This window comes from Rhea pennata, chromosome 7, assembly GCF_028389875.1.
Source record: "Rhea pennata isolate bPtePen1 chromosome 7, bPtePen1.pri, whole genome shotgun sequence".
NCBI lineage: Eukaryota > Metazoa > Chordata > Aves > Rheiformes > Rheidae > Rhea > Rhea pennata.
The window spans coordinates 30,815,755-30,828,235 of record NC_084669.1 but is presented as its reverse complement, the minus strand read 5'-3'; the positions used below and the strand labels follow the sequence as shown (position 1 = coordinate 30,828,235).

General features: G+C 38.3%; 1 protein-coding gene across 14 annotated transcripts in view; it reads left to right on the top strand.

Annotated features, from left to right (window-relative positions):
• LDB3 (LIM domain binding 3) overlaps positions 1 to 12,481 on the top strand; it is a 122,431-nt gene that overhangs the window by 26,315 nt on the left and 83,635 nt on the right. For 13 of the 14 annotated variants that reach the window (XM_062580298.1, XM_062580297.1, XM_062580296.1 and 10 more), the window contains exon 3: positions 5,578 to 5,729. The exons of the other annotated variant lie outside the window; for it this stretch is intronic. In XM_062580298.1, the coding sequence (XP_062436282.1) occupies positions 5,578 to 5,729 (152 nt within the window). The remainder of the gene's footprint in view (positions 1 to 5,577; positions 5,730 to 12,481) is intronic. 14 annotated transcript variants of the gene reach the window in all.

Below are 12,481 nucleotides of genomic sequence, written 5' to 3'. Positions count from 1 at the left end.
TGTCCATAATTCATTTAGTGCCAGGTGAAAGAAAAAAGACAAACTAAGCTCGCAGAAACAGACCATCTTAGCTTTCTGAAGTTTTTTCTCAGTCAAACAATAGCTTTTTTGCTGCCTCCCCCAAACCAGTTAGTTCTGACGTGCCTCACTGCAGAAGTTACACTGACTGACACAGCCAAGGAAAACACCACTAAGTGAGATTTTGAACTTGAATGCATTCCTTTCATGGACTTATAGAGCAGTCCTGTGAACATTTATTCCAGCATAAAATATACCAATAGATTATCATAATTAGTGTAATATAGCGTATCCTAATTTGGATGTACTGAATTTAGAAACTCAGTGTACCAGGTGTCTAGCAGATTACAATCTCTGCTTCTGGTGGTTTTGAGAAAAATGCAGGTATCAAGTAAGGAATGAAAGATAAAGGTATACCTTTGAAATAGAAGTGAAGCACCCTGCAGAACAATTCTCTTATGCTTAAACTACACCTGACTTTTTAAGTCCACAGTGAGCCAGGCTCTGAACTGAGAATGAATCAGTATCTCAGTAGCAATGTTACATCCATCCTAGATAAAGGAGCAATGAAACAGGCTTCTTCCTTTTTTTTAAGTTCTGATTGCCTTGATATGATTTTATTTTGCCAGGATTCTCATCACAGTCTTCAGGTAGTAAGTGCTCCATAGCAAGGCTTCCCTTCTAGATTCTAGATAATATCAATGTGTTGAAATTATTTGTTATTAAAAAGTATGGTTCCTTTGACTTCACAAAGGAAGTTGCCTCCCTCACTCAGAAAGTTTGAGAGCAAAGCTAAAGCTATTAAATTTTAACAGATAGAGGAAACATCTTCACTCTTGCTCCACAGCCTCCCTTGCTTCTTGAAATGTCCAGCAGTTTTTATAGCTTTCACAATTGTATTTTGTTTGCTACATCTTTAAATTTCCAAGTACCCTGCTGTGATACCTGGCAGGATGTCATGTTGTGCACTAAACATGACACAGTATACTACAGAAGAAAATTACATTGCGCTTGTTCAGGGGAAGTTTGCTTCTCTTATTCACTTGGATTTTGAAAGGAGTTCTTCTCTGAAGTTTTGAAGCTTGAGCTTTTGTTTCTTCTCTCAGAGAGCACTGATGAATGACACAGATGAAAAGCCTTGTTCTTGCAGATAAGAGTATTTAATGATTAATTGATGTTGTCTAGTGAACAGTTAATGCTGGGCTGTCCAATTGGAACAGGCTCACATTAAGCATGTGGCCCATAAAAAGAGAGTGATAGCTTGATACTGAGTTTAGTTCCTGCAGATTTAGTTCTGGTTTGGCATATCACATGTCACTGGACATGTGATAAATTTCACCTTCTGTCATACAGATGTCTTCTGATATGTACTATACTACCATAGCATCCTGTAGACAAAGCATGGAGGTGAATACTACTTATTTCTAGTTTAGAGAGAGGACTACTATCTGCTGTGTCAAACTGGCTAGTATTTTGTTATTCAGAGGAAGAATCGCTCCCCTCATAGCCAGAAACAAAAGAACTTACTAAACAAATACACATTTAAAGAATAGTTAAATGTAAACCTGCATCAGTGTAATAAACACTCTAATTTACAGACACGCAGGAGCAGAAGAGTCACTTACACAGCAGCCAAATCTGTGCTGGAACCTCAGGACATACTCAAAGTCAAAGCTATTTTGAGTTGCTTAATATCAGAAGTGGCTGCAGGCCACTAAGTGCCAAACTAAAACACTCAGTATTGTCTCAAATGCCCTTTTAGCTCAGGCCTTATTGTTGTTGAATAGATCAAATCCCTTCAAAGTTAAAAAGCTTTGTAGTCTTAGGTGTATAAAATGGAATGCACTAAGCAGAATGAAGTAAAAAAAAAAATTTTTTTTACCAGAGTGACCAATAGCAAAAGACATAAACCCCTCATTTTATTGCTTATGCTTGTAGTGGGAGACAAGATAAATTGTGTTTGGATCAAGAGGTCAAAAAACTGCACAGAATGGAGAATTCAAGAAGCTATAAAGCTGTGAAAATCTGAAAGGCCATATTGATTACTAAGATCTAACTGTCTGCTTGAAACACAAAGAAACATCCTGCCATGTAGAATGCCTTAATTCAAAAAAAAAAAAAAAAAAAAAAGGTAGGGAAGAGGAAGGAGAACCTTTGAAGGAAGTTGGCAGTTCTGATCCTGCAGGTGCTTACACACTCAGTGGAGGACTTGTTCTGTGGAAGGTGAGAGAACAGCTCACACATGCTGGGCTGTCAGTGTACTTGGGATCAGTACCTCAGCTGGATTCTCAAATTTGACTTGCATTAAGGATATCAAACTCTTTGATACCACATTGGAATTTACTTGCTCCTTAAATACTGTCATCATAACACAGCAAGCAAAATTTGTTGTATTACTCAGCTTGCTGCTTCCATTTCATTTTTGCTGGGTGCATAACATACACTATCTTGGCACAGTGCACAATACTAACTGAGAGCAGAGTGAAAAGATCCAATGGTTATTTTTAGATGAAGACTGGGAGAAGAGAGATTACTATTAGTCACATTGTAAAAGATCTGGAGGACTACCTAGTCTTCTGGCTGTGCCAGCACATCCTATTAACTCCTCCACCATCCACATTTTGTCCATCATCTGTATAGTTGGTGTATGTAAACAAATCATGGTTCTGACAGGCTAAGCAGCAAACTCCAAAACATTTCCAATTTTTGTCTGGCAAGAAGAGCTAGCTGTCCTCCTCCTTCCTTGAAGAGTCCATACACTGTGCATGAGCAGCAGTCCTGTAGAGGGGTTAGACAAAAGGAAAATCTCCAGTGTTAATTAAGAGGAAGGTAATCATTACAGGGTGGCCAGGCAGAGCCAAGGTGAGCCAGATAGCTGAAGTGCCAATAGGAGTTCTGCTCTTGCGGACAGATTTCAGCACAGGATGTCCTGAATTGTAAGTACTTGGCTGACTGTCTCACAAAGTCACTCAGCTGCTGTGGCATCGTGGCTCCTGGTCCCCAAGAGAGCTAGATTAAAGCTATTTTGGGTATGCTCACATGTATTATAATCTCCCTTCCTAACCACAGATGAAACATAGCCTGAGAGGGCACTTCAGAGTGCCTCTGCAGCTTGCCAGTTTAGCTCTGTTTAGTGTAAGTGGAAGCTCTTCAGGGTGTCAGTGGCATATTTTACAGGTCCCCCAAGAGTTCGTTTAGGATAGATTTTGTTAGCCAATTAAAAACAAGAAATAGAGCTTTTTCCTTTTTTTTTTTTTTTAACTGCCAGTAAATTGAAAATAACAAGATTTTTTATTCAGAAAAATGGTAACTGCAGAAAGGGAATTTTCTCTAGTTTTGGTATAAGGACTTCCAAACAGCCTCCTGCAGTCTTCTGTCTCTACTCTTAATCAGTCTTGCTCAGCTCTCCCCTCTGGTCCTGAAGGATACAAGACCCATCACAGAGGTAGTAGGATGTTTGCTGTGTGGTGCAGGTTATCTGAGCTGTTCCTTTGTTTCTATTTTATGCCTTCTGGCAATGTGTAGAGTGAAACATTGAATTTCTTCCTGATGACTTATCCCAGGGGATCCTTTCCTTCTTCACTTATTTTTCTTGTCCAGAATTGCCTTGTATTAAAAAAAAAAAAACAAAAAACATGATTTTCACTTGGGAGCTGTTAGATGTTTGTTGCAGGGGCAGGGGTGCGAAGTGACTTGCTTAGGAAGCAATGAAGTAAGTTTTGTCAATGAACTCTTTCACACTGTAACATGTAAAGCCTATAAAGATTTGTTGGAAGCATCTATATCAAAACCCGGTTGCAAAAATTTAACTAAGGGGAATGTAAATGCTGCTTCTTCCATAAAGTACATGCTTTTCATTTCCTAGTACTCCTTATTTCTGTCTATCCTTTCCTTTTGATAGTACATGTTACAGCCTCTGGTAACTGATAGCGTATGTCCTATCTCTGCTTTTCCTTTCTGATTATGGAAAGGAATGTTGTCTTTTAATAGTTTTATCTATCCCAGATTTCCTAAAAGATAGAAGAAATGGCATTTGTTCCAGATGCTTTAGCAGATTTCTAGTGCTAGTGAGTACTTGATTCTCCCAAATCTTGTTCTTAAATGAGAAGAGGAAAGTGCAAGTAACTTGCTGATGCCAAGCTGGGGTCAGGCAGGGGTCAGGCATAGCTGAAGGCCTGGAAAAAGAAGAGTCATTGGCTAATGCTACAAGCTGCCATATCAATACTTTCTCAGTTGTGTAGGCCTCCCTACATGATTTTGTCTGTCTTATAAATTAGGAATTCTTTGGGGTAGAGAGGCTGTGTCTGTCCATCTGTTTATACAAGCATTCTCATTAGTATTTTAACACTCAAGCACTCAAATGCTGCCTGAGCCTTCTCTGCCCTGCTTTGGAGTGGAGCTGAGGGGCTTGGATGGAAACACATGTTGGTCTCCAGGTGGTGCAACAGCTGCGCTTTGTACATTGCCTCCCAGAGCTCCTGCTAAGTGGTATTTACTCTATACCCAGCGCGGACTTATTTTTTAGGGCACAGCTGTCACTATTGTAGTATACCTTAACTCAGTGTACAGTTTTCCTCACAACAGAGTGCAATAAGAGTTCTCTTTAGTGCACTGAAAGCAACATGTGGTGCCTCCAGCCAGCCCCTTGCTTTAGGCTGGGGATGTATGATGTATGACTTGTAGGATATCTGAGATGGCTGGGAGTTCACATCTCTGTGAAGCAGCCAATATTCCCCAAACAATCTTTACTTTTTGAAGAGGTGTGAAAAATGGTTGACTTTTCAAGTTGAACTCTGTGCTTCAGCTTGAGGAGCTAAAGAAATACTATTAAAATTAGGTTTTACTATCAGTGGTACCCAGATTTATCAAGATTATTTATAAGAACCTTTATCAGGACGGCTCAAGTCTTGGTGTCTAACTGAATGGTAGACAATTTAACTTAATCGAGAAAGAGGATAAAATGAGAAAGGCTGAGAAGAGTCCTGCTTCATGAATTTGTGTATTATTGACTAATTTGTCTGAGTTGTCTGAGTTTATATGGGTAGGGTTAGGAAGAATGGTTTCCTATAAAGCTCCCAATAAAAGAAGCAAAACATGTCCAGAGCCCCTCACAGAGATTCGGTTTTCTGTTAGCTCAGTATACTAAATTATTTCTGGGAAAAATGACTTTTGGGAGGAAAAAATACAATAAAATCATGCAGCAGGTAGTAAGCAGATAGCTTTCTAGTTTCTAAGTAATGTCTTTATGTACTTCTCCATTATAACTAATGATAATTATCCTCTTGAGTTGCTAATACATGATAAAGGAACCAGAAAATTGGGCTTAACCCCTCAAAAGGGAATTAATGACAAGTAGACATTGTCCAGGGCCTTTGCAGAAGTGTGAGTTAACTTCATTTGTTTAATTTCTGTAAATTTTGTTGTCCTCCCCTATAGTAGTAGCAGTAAGTGAGAAAAATACTCCTCCTACTGTAATTCTGAACAAGTTCTCTAGAATCACTTTGTGCACCAAATGATTTGCCCTGATAAGTTTTCTTTTCTTTTTCCTTTTCCACACAGATCACCCCTGGCAGCAAGGCAGCCCAGTCGCAAATGAACCAAGGGGACCTTGTGGTAGCCATTGATGGAGTCAACACTGACAGCATGACCCACTTAGAGGCCCAGAACAAGATCAAGTCAGCTAGCTACAATTTGAGCCTCACTCTTCAGAAGTATGTTGATATGAGTTAAAATCATTCTGTTCATAAGAGCATCCTATGAAATTTATGACTAAGGGCTAAGTGTTTCATCTTGGCCTGTTAGATTTACTTAAAGCATCCATGCCACAGAAATGAGGTGGAAAACCAAATTCTGCTCTGATTCTTTCAGAAATTAGCATGCTTTCTTATAGAAATTAGTATGATTCGTGAGTGTGTCTGTGTGGCCCACTAAATACAGGTATAATCTCGTATCCATTCAGGCTTTTTTGAAAGAACATGTTAATCAGTGATGCTTCTTTTGCATATTCCTGTGATGATGATGCACTGTTTTGTTTGTTCTGAACGACTATTCTAAAAACAGTCATAATGACTGTTTTGAGCGCATGGAAGGAGTATGCTAGTCACAAGGTGAATATTTGTAGCATGCTGAGCATTTTTTTAATGATGTGGCACCAGCAGGACTGTGGATGTGAAAATGGCATTTCTTCAGCTGATAGGATGACAAGAAAGGATCTAGCCTGAGTGCAGGAAAGGAAGTCAGTAGAACAGGGAGAGGGAAGCCTTTTTCAGTGACATGAGAGAAGTTGCCTTGCCATTGAGAAAGCAGAGTCCCTTCACTATCAAGTCTCTTAACCTTTCTTTGTAATATTACTTCCTGTTTAGGAAACTTGTTCTCAAGTCAGATAATCTTACACAAAGATTTTCATTAACAGTGCATTAATATTTTAAGCTCTATAATGTTATAAAGCAAAGTAACTGCTATTTTTATTGCATTTTTTAGGAGATAATTTTTACATAGCCTAGGCAAAGACAGGTATGGAAAGTAGTAATTAAACAGAATATGATATGGAAGTATGATTTGAGACTGTAACAGCTCTTATATAGAAATGCTCTGTAGACTAATTAGTATTAGGAATAGACTAACACCTAAAGAACAAAGATCTTATGCTGAGGTCTCCAAGGCAGAGCAGGAAAATATTTGACTGAATTTCCTATATTGCTTTCAAAATTTCAAGTTTGTCTTTAGGTATTCCAGATAATAGATAAAATAAATGCATAGAGTAAAAAGATGCTAACAAAAAACAGAGCAAATTTGTTAGCTTTTCTGTGAGAACACTGGGTATATTTAAATACTTCATGGAAAAGAGTTTATAAAATCTCTGAGAAAATTTGAAACAAGTTTATGATCCAGCTGTTTCATTACATGGAATAATTTCTGTCACCTCATTTGATGTGCATTTGTATCTCTAGTGTGTTTAGGCAAGATTTTGAGTCAAACACACTCTAGACAAAGAGCCTGATCCTAAACTTACTGCATGGAGCATTCCACAGACTGAACACGTTTGCCTAGAATAATAGATTTAAATGAGTTAAGATCCATTTTGAAAATAAAAAAGCAGGATAAAGTGGTATAAAATATTAACGAGCCCAGATAATTCAGGTAGTTTCTCTGTTAGCAAGTGAGAAATTTCATGGATACGCTTACTGTAATCTTTTAATACAGATTGGTAGCATCTTTTCTGTCTTCTATTCTGTTGCTTTTTGATGTGAGCTATTAGTTTGCATTTGTGAGCCATTCAGCTTTGCTACAGTCATATAGAAAAAACAAACAATGAACAGAGACTGAAAAGTAACACTTTTTTTAATCGTAGAGTGTTACTTCTAAGCTGTTCATAAAGGAAGATATTTGTAAAAAGGGATATTCATAAACTTCTGCTTAGAGAGTTTAAGCAGGCTTTCAGTCTGTTCAATTCAGTATTTGTGCAAGCTATACCCTTTCATCATGTGAGCTCTGCCTGTTGACTTATGCATAGAAACGTATTTGAGATCCGGTATAGCAGTGTCTTAGACAAAAGACATTTCCACAATATTTGCCAAATTAGATTAATCTCACCTCAGAAACTCACTACATGCAATAGGGTTGTGGCAGTTCAGTCACCTGCTGAGAATTTATAATGATTTTTACTTTTTTGAAGGAAAAAAAAGAATTTTTCAGAGGTTGCGTAGGCGAGGGAAAGAATACTTAACACGAAAAATATGAGAGCAATCACTAATGAAAAGTACCAACTGTCAACTAAATAAGAACAAAACAGGAGAAAGGCAAGATGCTGTGGGCCTTGGTTACAAGAAAATGACTGTGCTAAGAGATGACTTTTACTTTTTTAGACTTGGCTTGCAGAGGTGAAACTGGAGTGAAATGTTCTTGTACTACAAAAAAAGAGAAATTAATTTCCATCAAGAAGTTAAAGAATTACAGAGATGGAGACATTCAAAATTACCTAATGGGCATGAAAGTTTGGAAACATTTGTGAATCATTTCAAATGGAACATGGATGTATGTGCATTAGGAATTGAGATCAAAGTGGAAAGAGCTCTAGCTGTTGTGATGGGAAAAACTTAAGCCCTAAATTTTGATGACTTCGGACATGAATGTGAGGTAGTTGCATGGCTCAACAGAGTATGTCTCAAGGTCACAGAATTCCCTGCTGGGCAGTCCATGGCTTGGTTTCGCTGTTGCAGCACTGGCAGTCAAAGAGAACTAGCTTGCTTACTTGTCCCGTCTGTATGCCACAGAAGAAGCAGTAGAATATGGACTCTAGACATATGCACTCTGAAATAGAAAGCTTTCTATTTTTCTAATAGCCCTTGGCTCTCAGGAGTGATGGCATTTCCTTTTATTGATCCTGGCTGTGAGGGTTTCATGAGCGTTGTTTATAACCATGCAGTTCAGATGAAGTTTATTGCTGCTCATTTTTATTATCACACTTAAATTCCCTGTGGGGTTTCTTTCTCAGGGTGGGGAGGTGTTATTTTTTATGTGGCTGTCAAAATCTGTACATGGAGTCAGCGTTTGTGCAGGACATCAAATTGCAAACATCAAGTGTAGCAGAAGAGAAGTATTAAGAATGCCAATCCATACCTGCCTATCTAAACCAGTGAGAGTCTGCGCGTCTCTGACTATATAAAATCAGTTTTTCTTCAAGTGCCGTTGATCTACACTGTTTAATGTATGTTCAGCATAGCTCTTCAGCAAATGCTTATGGTGCTGGTGCTGGCCTGAATTGAGTTCTGCTTGTTTCACTCAGGCAGATGTCCAGTGGTTTAAGAAATTTCTTTTACACTGTGCACTAATATCCAGTAGAACTCTATGCAGTGTATTCCTATTCGGGCAAACAATAATGTTGATACTCTCTACTTGGACAGATGCAGCTAATTCCTGAGGTGCCTCCATTACGTTGGATGCACTGAACAGCTAGTTGGTGCTATTTTTCCTAGGCAATGGTATGGAAGGCTGAGGTGATACTCCATAATGCCCTGGGTTGTAGTGAAAAAAGACATTGCTTTGATTTTAATCTTTTTGTGACTTGCTGGAGTTTAGTTCTCAGTCATTTTCAGTATCGGTTTCTAATCAGTTACTTGAGCTACACAGCTGCCCCCAGGCATTTTAGTTCTAGGCCAGTCATAGTTCATGTTCAGCTGCCTATCAGTCCCATAGAGACTTATTATTAGCTTATTGTCCTGCAGTAATTAGTTCACAGGTGAAAAATGAAATACATGGAAAAATCTATTTTTAATACATAAGGATTTCTTTTTTAAATTCAGAGTAAATGTAATGCAAGAGAGTGCAGCATTATTTGTCAGCACATTTTACTGGAGCATCCGCAACATTCATTTGATCTTAACTCAAGGAATCCGATCAGCCTCCTTGGAAAGGATTCATCAAATGTACTGGTTTAGTTTTGGAAAGTGCTGTAACATGAGTGCACCTCATTCTGCTGGCATAAACATTCCTGCAACACTCTGTAAGACGCCTGCCTCGGCGTCACCCTGTGTACTAGAGAGGAGCAGGGGAGGTGCAGGCTTTCTGTGCCTGGTGCATACTGGTGCAACCTCTCCCTCCTAGGGCTCCCCGGTGGTGCTGCCATTCATTTCCAGTCAGTCACAATTGATTGTCTTTTGCTGGAAAATCAAGAGCTAAATAGTCCCTTTCTCTACTGAAAGGGAAAGATCAGAGGCTAAGCTACAAGAGATTTATTGCAAATATTACATAGCTTTTCTTTTCTTGTGCAGCACCAAAGGATGCTTCATCCAGCAGTATTTATTTCAGACCTACTAAAAATAAAGCATATGGTGATAGCAAATTGCAAGCAAGAGAAATTCAGTGGTTATTGTAAACTGCTTTCTCTTGTCTGAAGCTGTGAATAGCAAACAATTCTGTGAATGTTTTAGGTCTGCTGATGGGCACTTTTTGAATCAGAATGAGGTTTAGGCTGGGTTTATGCTTGGAGGAGAATTGGAAGAGGACATATATCCTAATTTAACAGAGAACTGAAACTCTATAAACAATTCTTATGGAAGACTAGTCTAAAAATAATGGTACTCTGATTATCATGTAGGAACATTGCCTTCAAAGCACTGTAGGCAATAATTGGTTAAAAAAAACAGTAAATGAAAACCTGGATTTGGAAAAAAAAATGCCTGCTCTGAGCAATTCTGTTACATTTATCGGGCTGATAATGTTTCCATTTTGGCCCGTTGTTTGTACAAGTCTTTTTTTGCAAGCCTCGGTATTAATATTTCTAAATTGGGATGAGCATGGTGTTATATGATAGAAGAAGAACACCTGCCAAGCATTTTATTCTGTTCCACTTTTCATATATTGTGCAAAGAACATGAAAGACCACAAAGTCTTTCAAGAGGATAGAATCAGCCTTGCTTCAGGTTTAGATACAGTGTTTTCATGAGGGACAAGTGGTTTTGATAGCTCCACACTTAATCCTAGCAGATGCCTTTCCAAATGATTGTGTGCCAAGAAGTACACAGAGACACCTGGCCTGTCAGGATTTTCTGATAGCTGCTTTGAAGGTGACATGATTATTTGCAATAGAAATTTAAATATGGTGAAATATTCACAATAATAGTAACCACAGTCAAACCGTATTTAGCTCTGCTATGCAAGTGTTAATCTTCATAACTGGCTCCTGGTCCTGCAAAATGAGAGCAGTGTACAGTAGGAATGTCCTAGATCTCTCACAGAAGGCAGGAAATCTCAAGGTCACAGAGGGAGGTATTTTCAGCCTTCAAGGTAGGACTTCAGAGATTTCTCTTATCTGCTACCACCATCCAGTTCTCCAACCAAACAGAAGAGATGCTTACATATTAGAAGCAGAATGTAAACCCATGTGAATGTGATGTTTTTGAAAGGAATGCTAGCACTAGTGATAATTCACTTGTGCTTGTGGTCAGCATTGTATATGTGTCTTCTGAAATCCATCTGTGGGGTAAGAATAACAGATTTGTGTTTGACAAGATCAGCAGACTTCTACTTCACAAGGATATGCAATCCTAAGATTTTTTTGGTTGTTACTGCCTTTCCAACTGCAGTTGTAGAACTGTGGAAACTGAATTCCCAGTGCCAAATGACTGTTCCTTGGCAGAGGATGCTGCAACACTTTCAAATCCAAGAGTCCCACCTGGGACCCAGTGATTATCATAGCAGCATTTAAAAGTTTGGGGAATGGAGACATCAAGACTCCGGTAAGAGTCTCTCTGAATTACTAGATGTAGTAGTGACTCTGTTGCTACTATGTCAGGCTGAATTAAGGATATAAGTGCCTGTCTCTTACAGAATACAGTATTTAACTCAGCCTTAAGCATTCACAAAGATATACCACTCACATTTCAGCTTGCATTTGGTAGAAGTTCACTAGAAATGATGCACTCTTAGTGTAACTTCAGGTACAAATATGTTGATATTATCATAGAAATACAGCCTACATTACAGTTACTACATTACAGTTAAGAAAAAAAACAAATAAGAGGTTAGAAAGAAAAAAATAGAAAAATGAAACTCTATGCTTTAATCTGCTCCTATTTTGAGTTCTACAGAAATTATGTTCAACTGTGCTAACATAAATCTTAGTGGGATTTACAAAGTAAATTAAGGAAATGCTGGCTAGGTATAAGGAAAAAGTAAACTCAAAGATAGTACAATGTTGGGTCTTCCTTGTGATGTTCACAGAAATAATTCTAGTGAATAGAAATAATTCTAGGAACTAGACGAAGCACTGTGAGATGTGCCTCCATGTAGACAATATGTTTTGGAGCCCTGTACAAGTCATTCAGCTTGTGAGCACCTTTGTCTGTAGAAAATTGCATGCATCTGCCAGAAGGCCTCAGGAAAGATACTACAAAATCTACATTTGGAGAGAGAAGAATAGCAGAGTAGGCAAACATCTGCTTACATGCTTTACTTAATCATAATATATATAAATTCAAAATTTTAAACAAGTTAGTACCAAAAGAGAGAGCAGTAATTAATGGTGGGTGTGACATGTGATACTAATTTCTTTATTTTATTTAGAGATCTGACTCTAGAACTTTTGAGCCATCTGCCTCCAATATCCAATTTCCTCTTCAAATCTCTGATGGCACTATGTGCTCAAAGCATAAAAAAAAAGTGTAGACATATCCTGCTGGTGGATTAGGAAGCATTATCATGGGCTGAGAGATACTCTCATTCCTTATGGAATAGAAGTGAATCCCATTCTGTACTCAATTGTCTCTGTACTCAGGTACAATGAGAGGACAGTAGGATTTGTTACTAGATGTGAGGCTAGCATTTGAACAGGGCTGTGAGTTACCATCTTTGAGAAGTAACATTTAATACTGTTAAAATTAATGAGCATCATGTTCCATGGAAAATGAAATAAAATGTCAATGTTTGTCACTGAAATAAATATATGCCTGACACAAGCAGTTTA